Source organism: Carassius auratus, chromosome 4 (genome assembly GCF_003368295.1).
Source record: "Carassius auratus strain Wakin chromosome 4, ASM336829v1, whole genome shotgun sequence".
NCBI lineage: Eukaryota > Metazoa > Chordata > Actinopteri > Cypriniformes > Cyprinidae > Carassius > Carassius auratus.
In genome coordinates, this window is record NC_039246.1 from 25,983,307 (window position 1) to 25,999,314 (window position 16,008).

The following is a 16,008-nucleotide window of genomic DNA, read 5'->3' on the forward strand; positions in this document are numbered from 1 at the left end:
ATGAGACCTTCCGCCCATGACTACTCTGACGTAACTCACTCGTAGGCCCGTGCCACGGAAAGGTGTCAAGCTACTGTCGGAAATATGAGATGATTAACAGAGAGTTCATTGACTGAAATACTTACTTTGAGATATTTAGTTTTGCAAAACTTTGCCTGTAATTGCAGTCATGAAAATTTGAATATTAACATGCACTGCTTAGTTGAATTTAAACCATCTTTCGAAAGATAGAATTGTTTCTTTGTAAATTCCATTAATATACAGTATGCTTTTGGCTGTGTGATTTACAGATACATTTTATCAGTATGTGTTTCCTGGGATTCGAACCCACAACCTGTTGCAAGCACCATGCTTTCCAGACATATTTCAATACAGGGCTTTATGAAATATGTAGATTTGTGATGGTGATGTTTTCTGAAAGTGACTTTCGAGTCTCCACTTAACTGGCATTTGTGTTTTTGATTTTCATAATTGATCATTAGCAATTGTGCAGGTTGACTAATTTTGTCATTAAACTCATAGTTTAGGTGAAGCTGATGGGGAAACAAGCTCTTTATGATAATGAGCACCAGTGTTTGCCGTAATTAAGTGCAGAGCAAGTGGCCTCTTTTCCTAATGGCTCTGCTAGTAAAGGGTCATTGTTGATGGATAGATTATTAAAGACTGAAAGAATTAACGACGCGAGCTGTACGACAACTTTCAGGAGTGCACAAGATTCTTAAACTGAAGCGGTCATGTTGTTACTGCAATATTACCATTTGGTAACCTTGGGTATCACTGCTAGATGTTTGCGGTTACAAACAAATCTGTCAGTGATGAGTATGAATGGCTTTAGTTTCATGAGACTTAAGCTCACAATTTCACTGGCAGTACCTGAAATGCTTGCTTTAAGTACTATTTTAGCATAAGAAACAAGATTTCAGTATTTCACCATTCGAGTAACTAGGAGTTGGTCTTGCATTCCTGAAATAGCTGACTGAAAGAATTGCAAATATGGCCGCAGAGTGACCTGACTTTCCTTGAAATTAACTTTGGTAGCACCGTTGACATGGACAATGGTCAAACATACAGTTTAGCATTCTTTATGCAAAAACATTTGCATGATGCCACAGTTCACAAATCAGAATCAAGTATTCCTGAGATCCATGTAATAAACAGAGGTTGACATATTTGGCGACATAAATCTGTCCGCCCTGTCAAAGCAGGTCACCTTCACATGATGATTGCATTATGTGAAATTTATGGCGTAGACATGCACCGCAACAAGTATTTGTACGAACTCAGCGTTCTGCTTTTGAATGTCCAGGCACAGTGCATGTGACAGTGCTGGAAGAAATGTAGACGCCGCCTTGGGTCGATACAAAAATGTATGTGCTTGGAGCCTAGGAGGCATTCAGTAATGAAATCAATAGCTGTGCTTGGCTCCTAGCATTAAGATCATTGGTCTGGCTGTTATTTAGTCATCGTTGTCCTACAACCCGGGTGCAAGTTGGCTACCAGTGAAAAATCAATAAAGTGACACCACAGTCGGCATCCCAATTACTGGTGAGACTGGTGAGAGATCAATTCATGTGTTGGCCATTAACAGGTCCTTTTGGGAAATCATACTGCATTATTTGTGTTCGGTTCTCTCTCGTACAAGCACTCTCCTTCCCTGTCTCGCTCAAAAACAGTGAATTATACAAATCAACAAAAGATTGTACAGCTAAAGACCTAGTTACCCTGTTTTGCTTTGCCTCATACAACCCTCACATCAATGATCTCACAATAACATGTATTATTAGATTGTCATGTGCTTTAATGAGTAAATTTAACTTAGGATGTCATTTGTAAAGACATTAAATAACATGAAGCTGTGATTATTATTATTTTTTTTTTAAGTGGAAAAAGTTATAAAATGTTCTGACTAGAGTCAAAATGGTTAGACACTAAGTCTGACTGTGATTAGACGAGCAACATGCAAATTAGCAAAAATAATGAATACTTACAAATGTACAAACTGGTTGCAATGTAAAAAATGTGTACAATTAATGCCAAAGCAAATGAAAGCTACTTTGCCATCTACCAAACTCTATTGCAAAACTTTTGAACATTCATACATTGTTGTTTTTAATTAAATACTTTGTATTTATTCTGAATTCATAATATGTACACCACTTAAAGATTACCCAGTTCAACTGGATAGAAATACTTCATATTGAAATTCATAAATTCACGTTTTGAAGAGCCAAGAAGTCTTTTTTTACACTAGGCAGCCATGGAGTTTTCAAAGTCTTTTTTTTATTAAATGTGAAACTACTTCTAAGTCTAAAGGAAAAGCAGTTAGCATTCTTCAGGAGAGGTGCAAATCAAACACAAATGATATGTGTCTTGCAGCATTACTATTCTGATGGTGAGGTTGTTGACACCTGACACAGACCGCACTGTTAAATCTGCTGCGGCACGACATCTTTAAATCCCTTGTCCCACGTTGATTGACATCTCTCATGTGCTCCTCTGGCAAAGTTGCACATCCCCTCATTTCTCCCTGGCATGGTAAACACAAGGTAAAACATATTACTAGGAGAAGCCAGCAAACGGCAGCGTGTCAGTAGGAGAATATCTCATCAGTCCACATTCTTTATCAACTAGTTCTCCGCGCCGCATTTCTCGTGCAGCTCATGCATATGTAAAGACCAGAATATGTTTCTGGAGCGATAAGGATGTTGCTCGCACCTGCAATGCCTTACAAAAACACGAGCACAATGGCAACATGACGTGCAGCTGTTTAGTGTGACAGTGGTGTAATTGTAAGGAGGGAGAAGACGTCTTGCTCTTCACTCAGCTTGAGACAAGACTAACTTCTCGCCTCGAAGATACTCGGTAGAGGAAGATGACAGGAGCAGAGAATGACTGGATCTTTTTAATGCCTACAATTACATGGCATGATGCCTTATGTGTGCAGTCAACAGAATAAGGCCTAACGAAGCAGATATCTTGAACACATAGCATTAGTTAAGTAGCAATGCACCATGCGGCATTCAGCATAACACTGGAAACATCTGAGGCAAAAAAAAGAGGCATATTTATATAGCAGTTGAAGAACACATTATGTACATTTGTTCAACTGGCAGTCTTTTTTATCCCAAGCAACTTCAAAAACCACTCTCATATAAAACTGGTAATAATTTGTATTGTCAAAATCCTGACTTCAGTCATATGACTTTTATTTTGTATATACATATATATATATATATATATATATATATATATATATATATATATATATATATATATATATATATATATATGTTTTTTTTTTTTTTTGTTTTTTTTTTCTTAATTTCCTATAGCTTCTCCTGAGACTAGGTTGGAACCTACAACCTTGCTGTGGCTAGCATTATACCAGCACTTCAATTTCTAGAAGTGTTTTGATAGTACTTAGGTTAAGATGTATGAAACAAAGTACTTCAAAGCTTGATAACACTTTAATTTTAAATTCAAGTAAAACTTCCCACAGACCTTATTTTATTTAGATATTGTATTAAGATCAATCTCAGTAAAGTGGAAGGAATAAGAAAACATTTTAAACTGTAATTGCAACTTGTTATTTTTCTCAAGAACTGCTAAATACAAACTCAGAATTGAGACAAGCTCAAAATTCTGACTTCCTTAATTCTGTTTTTTTACAGTTCTTTCTTTTTCCTCTTAATTCTGAGTTTATATCTCACTTTCTTTTGTTTGTTTCTGCCATGAATTAAAAAAACAAAAAGGATATTTGTGATTTTTTTTTATCCCACAATTTTTTTTCTTTCTTTTTTCAGTTTCTCAGAATTGCAGGGGAAAGGTCTGAATTGTGAGATATGAGCTCAGAACTGTGAGATGAAAATTTATTAATTTGTTACTATTTTATTTAAATTGTTAATCACTGCCTCCCATAAAGTGAATCTGTATAAAAGTGGTCATAAAAGTATGTTGTGGTTTCGTGGGGAATAAAAGGTTCTTATAGTGTTACAGTGACTACTCAGAAGCACACTTTAACTGCTAAGGTAAAAAGCAGAGATGATTTTCAAGATAAACTGTGGGTTAAAGTGAAAATATTTAGCAAACCCCCATCCTTGTTACATAACGTGACAAACAGGCTTAGGAAGTCACCATAAAATGCAAGCTTGTACTTGGAATCAGCAGTTATGTTTGATTTGGCTGGAAGACATTCCTGTAGATCCAAATAAACTAGGATTAATCATTGATCCACAAGATTCCAAAGTAACATGTTAACGTTACATTACTACAAGAAAAGAAAACAGCCTTGGCTAGAAAGGAGCAACGGGCTGGCTCTGGTCCAAGTAGGCTGTACATTCTTGAACTTACGCAATAACTAAGCTCGATGATTTCAGATTTCAAAGCACTGACGAGCACTTGTCATTCGCAAGAATCACCACCCAGGTAAGCGGAGCAACATTTCTCGTTGTCCTATGTATGTTTGTAGAGAGTGAAACAAGCTCCAAATATAAATACTGTGAACATTTGGTCTAAACTGCACGCGACGCGAACTGAACTCGAATAGCAATTATATCATAAACTGCGCGCAATCTAGAGTAGTTACGCGCAATTACTGTGTAAACAGGTTCAGTGTAAACTGCACATCGATTTTAAAATAACTTTAAACTATTGCACCAGTATTGATTTTGTTCGGTTAAGGTATGGAAATATGATCTTGATATAATACAGTGGCATTTCCTCAAGTATACAGTTTGGTTCAATAATTGCGACATCCACATTGTGAACGAATCGTTCGTTTGAGCCGGATCTTTTGAATGAATCGGTTGAACCGTTTAACAAAACGACTAGGCCTAATTGAGCCGAATCTGATGAACAAGTTTAAAAACATACTATTAAACAAAACTTGACTGTATGACATTTATCAGCATACAAACAAATCGGTCTCAGTAAACTGTGTGTTGTAAAACCCAAAGTAAATACTTGATGGTGTAAAGGAGCTGGTGAATTGTTTTATGAAAGAACAGTTTTACAGAAATTCAGAGTTCCTCTGGTAGATACTAGGCCTATTATTCATGACTATACTATAAGTATATCATACTATAAGTTCAAGATTTTATGGTAGAAACTATTATTAGGCTACAGTGAATAAAATAGAATATTTTTCTGCCTAAAAATAGGCTATTTGCATGTTTTAAGATATTTCTTGTTATTGCCCCTTACGAAAGGAAAATATATTTAACAATATATTTCTTAAAATATATTGTGATATATTGTAATATATTATTTTCCCTTTTTTTTTTCTAATATTTTATATATTTGAATACATTTAATAATATATTGATGATACATATATTATATAATATATTGCAAAATATACAAATGATTGCCGCTTTCAATATATTGCAATATATTGGAAAAAATAAATATATATAAGAATATATGCCTAATACATTACATGATATTTTCCAATATACTGCAATATATTTTTGTTTCATAAGGGCGCCCTACTTTGCTGTTGTTCTATAATGTTCTTTGTCCTTGATAGGAAATTTAGCAAAATGGCTGACCTGATGAACAATGATGTGTTCCTGGCCTTCTCCACATATGCCACTATTGTAGTCCTCAAAATGATGTTCATGGCCCCTCTGACTGGATACTTCAGGATAACCAGAAAGGTGCAGCTGGTTTAGAAATTTCAGTTTTATACAAATTACAACAAAGAAGTGTCAAACGACTCAAGACTGATTCTGCATAATGTTGAAATTAACTTTCTTGCACGTTTAAATGAAGGCAAAAATATATGTAGCCTACATAATGTAGATCTTGTCTTTTAAAGCCAGTTATTTTTGTAAGTACTCCCGTTTTCTAAAAGGCAAGGATTTATATTATCGCTCCTTTGTATTGGCCCTATATTTAATGTCTTTCTGTTCATCATACAGGCTTTTTCAAACTGGGAGGACACTGCGATGGGCAAAAAAAATCCAGAGGACAGAAAGAAGATGCTCCAGACCAATCCTGATGTAGAACGTGTGCGAAGGTAATAGCAAAGTTTTCATCTATCCTTATTTAACCAGTTAAGTGGGAGTATTCTCAGTGATTTCTGAATTACAGATGCCATCAAAATGACCTGGAGAACATCATTCCCTTTGTGGTGATTGGTCTTCTGTATGCATTCACGGGGCCGGATCTATCCACTGCTCTGCTGCACTTCCGAGTCTTTGTGGGGTCACGGTTCATCCACACTGTATCTTACATTTTGGCTTTGCCCCAGCCTAGCAGAGGTCTGTCCTGGATAGTGGGAATGATCACAACTTTCTCAATGGCCTACAGGGTGCTCACCACAGCACTGCTTCTCTAAAGACACTGTAGCACTGCAGAACGGGAGACGCCTGGCTGTTTTATATCATTTACTGTCCCTGGTGTTATCTTTTCTTATGTAATTCATAATAAAAGCTGTCAGCATGTCACCAGCATACAGATATTTACACATGAGTCTGTGAAGGTACTGTTGTAATTTCACTGTCTCAACTAACAAATGTTTGTTAACAGTCAACAAGTCGTTGTCACAATGACTCAGCATTTAAAAGAGGGTCGCTATCAATGCCAACAGGCTTTTTAGGATGCATTCCAAGCACTTTAACCTGCTTTTCTTCATTGCTTAAACAGGACCTTTTTATTTCGCAGTCTTATCTTGTCTGCTTAAGGGTGCAAAGACCAGTTTGGAAGAATTCTGCAAACCCCTTTTTGTTGCATAATATGAAATGTGAGGTCACCATAAAATGCAAGCATACTTGCCAGCTGTGTTATGTAGCTTACTTTAGAATGAATTAGCATTAAGGTTTGATTTGGCCAGAATACCTTACTGTACAGATCGAAATAATCAATAAACAAGCTCCACATAAATACTGTAAACATTAGGTGACAAGGTCCATCTCGAGTATAGCTATGAAATAAGCTGAACAGTAAGCTATTTTATATTAGTTTTTAAAATAACTTTGAAAGAGTGCATTGGTATAAATTGTTTTGTTTGATAAAGTGTGAAAATATAATCCTTAATAAGTACATTGGAATTTCTTCAAGCATAGCTGTTGTGTGTTCAATAATAGCGACGTCCACTTTTGTGACCGAATCGTTCTTTTGAGTCGGATCTGTGACAAACTGAACCTAGCCTAAATAAACAAGTTAAATAAAAGATATATTAGTAAACAAAAATGTATTGTATGACATTTTTTTCTCAGTGGCCTACGGAGTGCTCACCACAGCACGAGAGAGGCCTGTTTTTTATCATTTATTGTCTCTATTGTTATCTTTTCTTATTAAACTCTATGTAATTCACAATAAAAATCTGTCAGCATGTCAGCAGTATACAGGTATTTACACATGAGTCTGTGAAGGTTCTGTTGTAATGTCACCGTCTCAACAAACAAATGTTTGTTAACAGGCAACAAGTCGTTTTCACAATGACTCAGCATTAAAAAGAAGGTCGCTATCAATGCCAACAGGCTTTTAGGATGCATTCCAAGCTCTCAAACCTTCGCTCAAAATTTTAACATATCTAGGTTTTAACATAGGCTATCTAGTCTTAACTTGTGGAAAGACCAGTTTGGGACTTAGGAGACATAACAAAATCAAGTTAAAGTCTATTTATGAAATGCAAAATATTGCAGCATGCAACATTTGTTATGTTTTATGTGTGTGTGCCATATTGGTTTTAGTGTTTATTAAATAGACTATAACATAATGCACAACTCACATGCAGTGTGACAATACTCCTGCAATGCTGTTACAAAAGAGCAATGTGTGTTCAATCGCCTGTATTTTTATTTTATTTATTTTTTTATTTTATTTTTTTACTTCTGTATGCGCTACTGTATCATCTACAGCGACGTCCCCGATAAATTCTATACCTCCATGGGAATATTACGCAAAACCGGTTGCATTAACATACCAGCTCGTTCAAATTTCTTCTGACACGCCCACCACCAAGTTAGTGCAGGAGTGAGACGCTGTGAGACCAAACGGCTTCAAAAAGGTGAGAAACGCATCAAAACGCTAATATTGCATCTTAGACGTCTCTTTAACCGCATGATCTTCTACTTTAGTTTTGTTCTTCTTAATATTAAGGCTACATGAAATGCCTCGTCATACATTTTTGACATTCCAAAGAGACCGCCTTGAGCGTCCTAGATCTCTCTATTGTCTCCATTATACTCTTAAACAATCAAATCGACTAATTTATGCAGAAACTATATTTGATGAAATGCAATATTGAACATCAGTTAAAATCCTTTAAATCGTGAGACATAAACAGTATTAAATGAGATATTTTGCTCTGTTCATGTACCCTAGCTATACTAAATGACTTTAAAAAGGCAAACTGCTAAACTGTACGTCTGTTTTAAAGAAATATTTGCTTATAACTGTCTTTTTAATTTTTTGTCCATTTTTGGTAAAGTTCTTTAAATAGGCTACCACATAGTTTTTAATTTGGAGCTTGGCAGTGATGCTGACAAGATGCTGGAAAATCCAGTTTAAACTGGCAGCTGTTTTGGAAAATGGTTTTTAGCTAGTTCAAGCTGGGATACATTGGCCAAATTAGTTTGGTAGGGCAATAGAAGTGTTGATTTAAGATATTTCGTAGCACATTAACCAGTATGTGATATTGCTTTTGTGTATTATTCTTCATTTCTAACTAAAAAAGAATGGTAAAAATAGTCTTTAGTTTTTGTATTGTATTATTTATATTGCTCTTTGTTGTTTCCCCATTTGTATTCACTGCTGACTGAATAAAGATGGCAGAAGTTGTACACATGATTGACAGCGAGGTTTTCCTGGCCTTCTCCACATATGCAACCATAGTCGTCCTCAAAATGATGCTCATGAGCTTAATGACCTCATACTTTCGCTTGACTAAACAGGTACGCAATGTATTGTGCTCAATTTACTGCTTATGAAACCTGCATCCTATATTTCCAGTATTTTTCAATGGGCTGTCAAGCACTTATTTTGTTAATCTTGAATGGCTCCTCTTTTAGGTTTTTTCAAACCTGGAGGACACCTCCTTGGTGAAGACCACAGAAGACAGGAAGAAGCTGGTCAGGGTTGATTCGGATGTGGAAAGAGTGCGACGGTAATCATATAAATGTGAGCAAAGGAGGTGCTACTGAAATTGTCTCTCTCTCTGATGCCTTTGCTCTTGAATCACAGGTGCCATCTGAATGACCTGGAAAACATTGTTCCCTTTGTGGTGATCGGTCTTCTGTATGCACTCACCGGGCCAGATCTCTCCACAGCTCTTTTGCACTTCCGGGTTTTTGTAGGGTCACGTTTCATCCACACAGTTGCCTATGTGATGGCTCTGCCCCAGCCTACCAGAGGGCTTGCCTTTGGTGTGGGGCTGTTCACAACTTTTTCTATGGCTTACCGGGTGCTCACCACAGCGCTTTTTCTCTGATGGATAACATTCACTTCATTAAAAACCATTTAGTATGAGCTGACATGCTTTTTTACAATGTTGCGTGAAATAAATATGTTTAGGAATAATTCTAATGATGTTTTTTGTGTATTCTATTGGCTTTCAGTACCACATTCCCATGAATGCACTTTATAGAGTGAATGAAAACGAAACATACGGCCTAATACTGCGGATAATATTTAATTAATGTAATCTTTAACTCCTGACACACATTTCAGGATGAGTCTAAAGCTTTGACTTGTACTGTACACTGTGTACTTTTTTGTTACTTATTAATCACGAAAAGACTTTGAGCAACAACTCAGATATTTAGGCCTATTTAAGTTTGTGTGAATTTTAACAGTTTCACAGAAGACAAGCAAAGGAAAATGTTTAATTTGCGAAGTACCAAATTAGAATTTGAATGTTTATTGTCAGCAAGGTTTAAAGAAAGTATGAACAATGACAAAATGTTTTAAAATGGATTAAATAAAGTTTGAAAAAAAAAAAAAAAAAAATTCTGAGAAGTGGTTGCAATGATGCTTTTACATTTCCAAGTGTGCAAAAACAGTGCATGTTCTGTCCACTAGAGGGAGCTATTTGAAAGCCCAAGTGCTACCAAGGTTAAGTCCAATGTTTGTTTAATGCACATGGAGCACCTCTTTATTTTTTTCTAACGCACTGTTGGCATGCAGGCACAAAAACTCATTTCTGTGCACTCTATCTGACCGTATTCTGCCTTAGTAGATAGAGTAACCTGTTTTATATAGCCACACTGCTAACATTCGTAAAAATAGCCCTACTTAACAGAACAAGGTGTGCTATCTTATTATTCATGCTTCGCTCATTATCTTGATATATTATGAAGAGCTTCATTATTAATTTCATGCAACTATGCACAAGCACTGTAATCACTGTAATAATTAGCCTTAGATACAAATTAAATGTTTCAGTCTTAAGATTTAAAAAAAAAAGTTCTGTTTTGAGGTCGTAACATCTATGTTCCCTTTGTTCTGAAAAAAAAACAGGACCGCCAAACAGCTATGTCCAAAATCTTCTGGAATCAACTCTGCAACTGTGAAGCAAAGAGAGAAAGTACATGAAATGAAAGTAAGAGAAAATATGAACAAGTATATTTTAGACTGAAAGTGTGTTGTTTACCATTGCAAGAATTCAGTTCAGCACTGTCAGAAATCAGGGATTTTATGAAACACAAGTTTGACACGTTTCTAAGTGAAATGGCATATTGAACAAGAAAAAATGTAGAGTGGAATTTATCTGTTGGTTGTTGATTTGATTATTATGAAAAGTGAATGTTGTGTGAGCCAGATCACAGGAATAGCAAGACATGTTGATTAAAATTGAACTTAATGCATGGAAGTTTTGTTAACATTAAGACTAACGATGTGCATTAAAAACCGAATCAATTCTGATGATCAGACTTTTGAACAAGCTGTCTTAAATGAGACCATTTTATCTTAAGGTCTCTTGAACTAGTTAAACCTCCCCTGTGTTTTGAATGTACGAGCATCCTTCAGCTGCTTTGTCCTTCTCTTTAACCAGCCCTCTCTTGATGTCACTGTAAATACTACTACTTAGCCCCAAGGTCGCCACGGCTGGCCATGCATATGCCCCGTAAAGGCTTTTTCTCATTTGTTTTGGGTCTGTGCCCAGCTCCAGGGTGTGCAATATTTCAGTCAAGCCAAGCATTTTACAGGCTGGCCAGATGAAGAACAGCTAAACCTTGCTCTGTGATCAATAATGACTGATCCGCCCACAAGGGGCTCTCCCTCCGCTGGGGAAAAGCAGGGGTCCGGCCTATCTGACGAGATTTTTTTGGGTGGAAACTCAAGGCTCTTGGAGTCAACCTTGAAGTTGTTCTTTAGATGGACGTTCAGTAAACAGAGTCGAGACTGACATATGCTTGAAAAAAGTGCTAGTGGTCTATATATTGATAGACAGATGCTGTAATGGTGTATTCCTCCCACGCTGTTTCTATATTACAACAGACACCATATATTGCTCAGATCTTCCCACTGCCATATTGTAAGGCTCGTTAACTGTACGGCCGCTTAATTAGGCAGCACTTCAAAGTCACGGCGTGGGCCAGTATCAAGGTTTAGAAGAGATTTATATCACACAATGGCTCCATGGGTCCTGAAAAATTAATGAATGCTTAGCCGGGATCCGACTTATAGGCGACACGGTGCAATATAAATCAATTTGAGTTTGAGCCTTGCAATCCGGAACGGACTGTATCTGCTGGACTAGACGTTTTTAGAGCATTTTTGGAGGTGCATCAGTAGAAATGCGGATGAAATAGGTCAGAGGCGAGATGTGAATGCACAGTCTCCTGACATTTCTTCAATGACGGCATGCTTGCGTTCTTGCTTTCCCATACGAACTAACGAATTGTGAGTTTATGTGAAGTAATTATGGGTGCAGAGATCAGCCATAATCACAATGAGACGGTAGCGAGCGCAGGTCAGGCCCATATGTTTGACTCCTTTCTCAGCTCCAGAACAGACTTCAGTGGAATGCGAACATAATAAGGACTAACTAATGCCTTTCGCATTGCTGTTGTCTACTCTGCCCTTCATCTCTACTGAAGCCCATTACTGAGCTCAGAGAATTACAGCAAACTCGCCTTTTTTTTTTTTTTTCTGCACTTGTCAGTGCCATTTATACACAGGAAGTCATATTATCTCATGTGGGGTAAAACTCACATTGAAATGGCCACTTGAAGGCCAAATAAATCTACCTAAAATGCTCAGTGAAGCAAATGCCCTGTGTTGACTCAATGATTTCAGCATATTTATCTCAGCGTTACGCCTAATAGATGGCCTGTAGGCCAGAAGGCACAAGGAAGTGGTGCTTCAGCTAACATTTAAGCGTGAGCATCATTTCGGTGCTTATGTTAACCTATTTTTGTTGCATGTCGGACAAAGAATAACCTGAAATCGCACTTGAAACCTTTTTACCGGTGTGATCTTGTGCAATTTAGATTTATGAAGCAATAGGTGAGCAATGAGCTCTTATATTGTATGAAAAAAAGATGCATGCTCAAATGCACTTTCTATTCAGTAAATCTACCTGAATCTGGATGATTTAAGATATTTATAACTACACTTTGGGGATTATTTAACAAATCTGGCATCTTCGATCATATAAATGATTATATTTCATGATGATCATGTTTGTAGTTCTCAGTAGCAGGTTTGTTTTCATAATGGAATTGAGATTGCATTTTAAATTCCAACACAATTCCTGAATTTGAATTGAGGTAGCAAACAGGATGCAGAAGTGTATTTAATATAATCTTTAAAAAATCTTATTTAATAAATAAACTTTTTTTTCTTATTGTAATTAACCCTTTGCAAAGACCTGCCCTCCTTTATTACTGTTGCTGTGTCAGACAAGTAATGGCACTCTTCCACAAACACTTCATTTTCTCACGCAGTAAAAAATACATAGAGAAAACTGACAATGCACCGACAGACAAAACAGAACAGGTTACTTTAGGTATTTTCAAATTTAGTCAATTTTTAAGATATTGCAGCAGATTGCTTTAGTGCCTCAGTTCAAGTGGCATGTGAACCAATAATTTCTTCATCTTAACTAGTTATAGCACGAAATAAACATTAATGAACATAAAAAGGTATATTTTTTCAACCACGGAATGATGTTAAATCACCATTTTTCAAGTTCAAGTCCACTGACAATAATCAACTCTCCTGTCTGGTTTGTTTGTCAAACAAATATGGCAGATTCTGTATTATGATTGGTCAGATCGCCTGTCAATCAAACTCCAGGCAAAAGCTCAACTAAGTAAATTCCCTTTTCCGTCTTTCCAATTCATAGGCCATTCATCTTCCTGTGGGGTGTGGTTAATTCTTATAAGTTCAGTTCGAGACAACTCTTTATTAAAGCCCTGTGCAATAGCTTATTCTTCATAACCATCGTGTTAATAAATGCTGAATTTACAAGTAAAAAAAAACCTCAGTTCTGTTGTTGCAGTTACTTTACACGTGCAGCTTGAAACAGGCCTTATAGAAGAAATGATTCAACTTACACCTCGAATCCCATAACAACAGTCACTAAGGCAACGCCCTGACCCAATCTACTCTGAGCATTGGAAAGCGTGACCTTTACACGTGTTTCAGTAGGAGATTTTGAGTGTTGGAGCTAGGGGACTGTTAGACTTGGCTGGGGTCAGCAGATATTCTATGCTGATTTTAGTGATTGGATTGCAGGTGACTACCATAAGCAATTTAAATGATATTGATTTATCCTCTCGCCTGCTGTAATTGAACACCACGACCAAGCCCCTGCACCTTTTTCCCTCTCTCTTTCTCCTCTTTTCACTCTCGCATTAATGAAAAAGCATTTGGTGGCTTGAGGAGCGCCCATAAAGAGGAAAGGATCTGGCTAGAAGGGCCAATCAATTGGCAGTTTGCCACAGCAACAATGGAATTGTTCAATTAATATCCTATCTCTGGTTAATTTAGCTGCTTAGCATCCCAGCCCCCCTCGCATTATACACAGGGAATGCCGAGGTAGCAGTGGGACTTGCTTCAATTTGGATGCAAACGTCCTCCATGTTTCTCATCTGGACAAGAATAATAGAAGAAAATGTTGTTTCCTGAGAGCTTCCTGCCAGATAACCCCCCTAGTGTAATAACCTTGGGAGTTAATCAACTTCTTTTAAATCAAACGCCTAATTTGAACGATAATTATAATTTGGCATTTAGATAACATTGACTAAGCACTTGATTGAGGCAACAGGACAAAAAACAGGCCTAATGGCAATTCTTCCCATGAAAGCACCGTCAAATAAGTTTCGTATCTACAATATTCCGTCGCGCTCTTATGCAGACCTATATTTGGCACTCAGATCAATTAATGAATGGAAAAACTCCACCTGGGAGACACGCGCGCACGTTCTTCATTTTTCACCCACCTTTCCAGCACCTCGGGAGAGTGCGCAAATTTCTTGTTTTAATATTTTAGCGCTCTGACTTAAGCTTCGGAGTTCTCTGCAGGTAGCGTACTAGATCATCCTGACATTTCAAAGTACTGAAACCTTTGGAATAAAGTGTTTTTTATTTCATTCTATTAACATAATTTATGTTTGTCAGAGAGCCCACCTCTGTGGAAGTCAAGTAGGGAGGGGTCTTGCCATAAGTCATCGTCACATGGTTCTCTGTGTGTTCATGCATGTGTGTGTGAGAGACGCATGATAGCGGCCACGTGACATTCGACTTCATTACTCTGGCCTGAAACATTGATGAGGCAGAGAATAGACTCAGCCGTCACCATTTGGTGTCTGTTATCATGAAAAGATCTAGCACTTTTTTCCACTTGGGCAGAAAGTTGATGTGATGTCATCTTGATTTCAGCCAATTACACTAAAGATTAGATCCGATGAGTCGATGGTGGATGGCATGTGAACATTTTTCTGAACTGACTCTCGTCTTCCGATCTGTAAATCATTTGTGTTACTTTTTATGAAATTGTATTTTCCACTTTTAAAATCAAAGAAACTGTTTACTAAAGTTAATGTTAACTTTAAGGAATTTCCTAAAACACTTTGAAGCTAGCTATGCCTTATGAATACTTAGGCAGTTTGATTACTAAGTGTTTTAAGGCTGCTCACAGTTTAGGTTTATGCTTTTTAATGTTGCTTTGTTTTCAATATCTCACAGTCCAGTCTATGAGATGTTTTCTGTTCTCTGCTTTTAATGATTGTGTAGAAGAGAAAAGAATGGAAAGTCAAACTTAAATTTCCTGAATGAGCATCAGAGCCCAATGTACCACTTTGCCAGCACTCTGACATGTTTTCCATTTAAATGGTTTCCAGAAAGTACATTGAATTTTGAGTGTCAACTTTTCATTATAGACAAATGTCAAGACAAACTTTAGATGTAGATTTGTCCGTCATTTGAATTGATGTGGCTCCGTGGTTGGAGCTATGAATGGTTTCTAGTTAAAATGTGTTCTGAGTGGTTGCTAGGTCCATAGTCAGAGTTTATGTTTCTTTGTTTCAAATATCTCAGAAACTAGGCTTTGACTTTGACAGTCTCTCTGTATGTTGTCCACTCTCATTGATCCTGTAGTAGCGGAAAGACAAGAAGATTATGGGGAAATTGGTGGGAATGAACTTGAATTACTTGCATGAGTACCTCAGCTCAATGTGCCACCGTTTTCCATTTAAATTATGTCCAGAAATACACTGACATTTAACTATTAACTAAAGAGGCCAAGAAATGTGTTAAATGTTGGTTTTTCAGAATGGTTTAAACAGCTTATCCCTCTGAGCCTCTTCATTTTTGGGACGTAACTTTTATTATTTCGAATTTTAAGGGGATTTTATGATGCTTAGTTATTTTGATGAGTTATTTTACCATGAAAACTCTGAGCCCTTCCATTTTTTGGGGGTCACATTTGGTATCTTTATTGTCAAAAGAGACCGATATATTTAATAATATATATTTTTTAAATTATTATTTAGAATTTTGAGGATATTTTATGATACTTGGCAATATTTCGATAATTCTTATGAGCTATTTTTT

General features: G+C 36.8%; 2 protein-coding genes across 2 annotated transcripts; both read left to right on the forward strand.

The window, feature by feature from the left end:
* Window positions 1–4,322: 4,322 nt before the first annotated feature.
* On the forward strand, window positions 4,323–6,563 carry LOC113064121 (microsomal glutathione S-transferase 1-like). Its single transcript, XM_026234710.1, has 4 exons — window positions 4,323–4,425; window positions 5,528–5,657; window positions 5,922–6,019; window positions 6,094–6,563. The coding sequence occupies exons 1-4, from the start codon at window positions 4,367–4,369 to the stop codon at window positions 6,338–6,340; spliced, it is 534 nt and encodes a 177-aa protein (XP_026090495.1). The 5' UTR covers window positions 4,323–4,366; the 3' UTR covers window positions 6,341–6,563.
* A 1,293-nt stretch (window positions 6,564–7,856) lies between these two features.
* Window positions 7,857–9,930, forward strand: LOC113064132 (microsomal glutathione S-transferase 1). The gene is made up of 4 exons (XM_026234721.1): window positions 7,857–8,014; window positions 8,775–8,900; window positions 9,018–9,112; window positions 9,190–9,930. Exons 2-4 carry the CDS (start codon window positions 8,775–8,777, stop codon window positions 9,434–9,436), a joined length of 468 nt encoding a protein of 155 aa, XP_026090506.1. The 5' UTR covers window positions 7,857–8,014; the 3' UTR covers window positions 9,437–9,930.
* The last annotated feature ends 6,078 nt before the right edge of the window (window positions 9,931–16,008 follow it).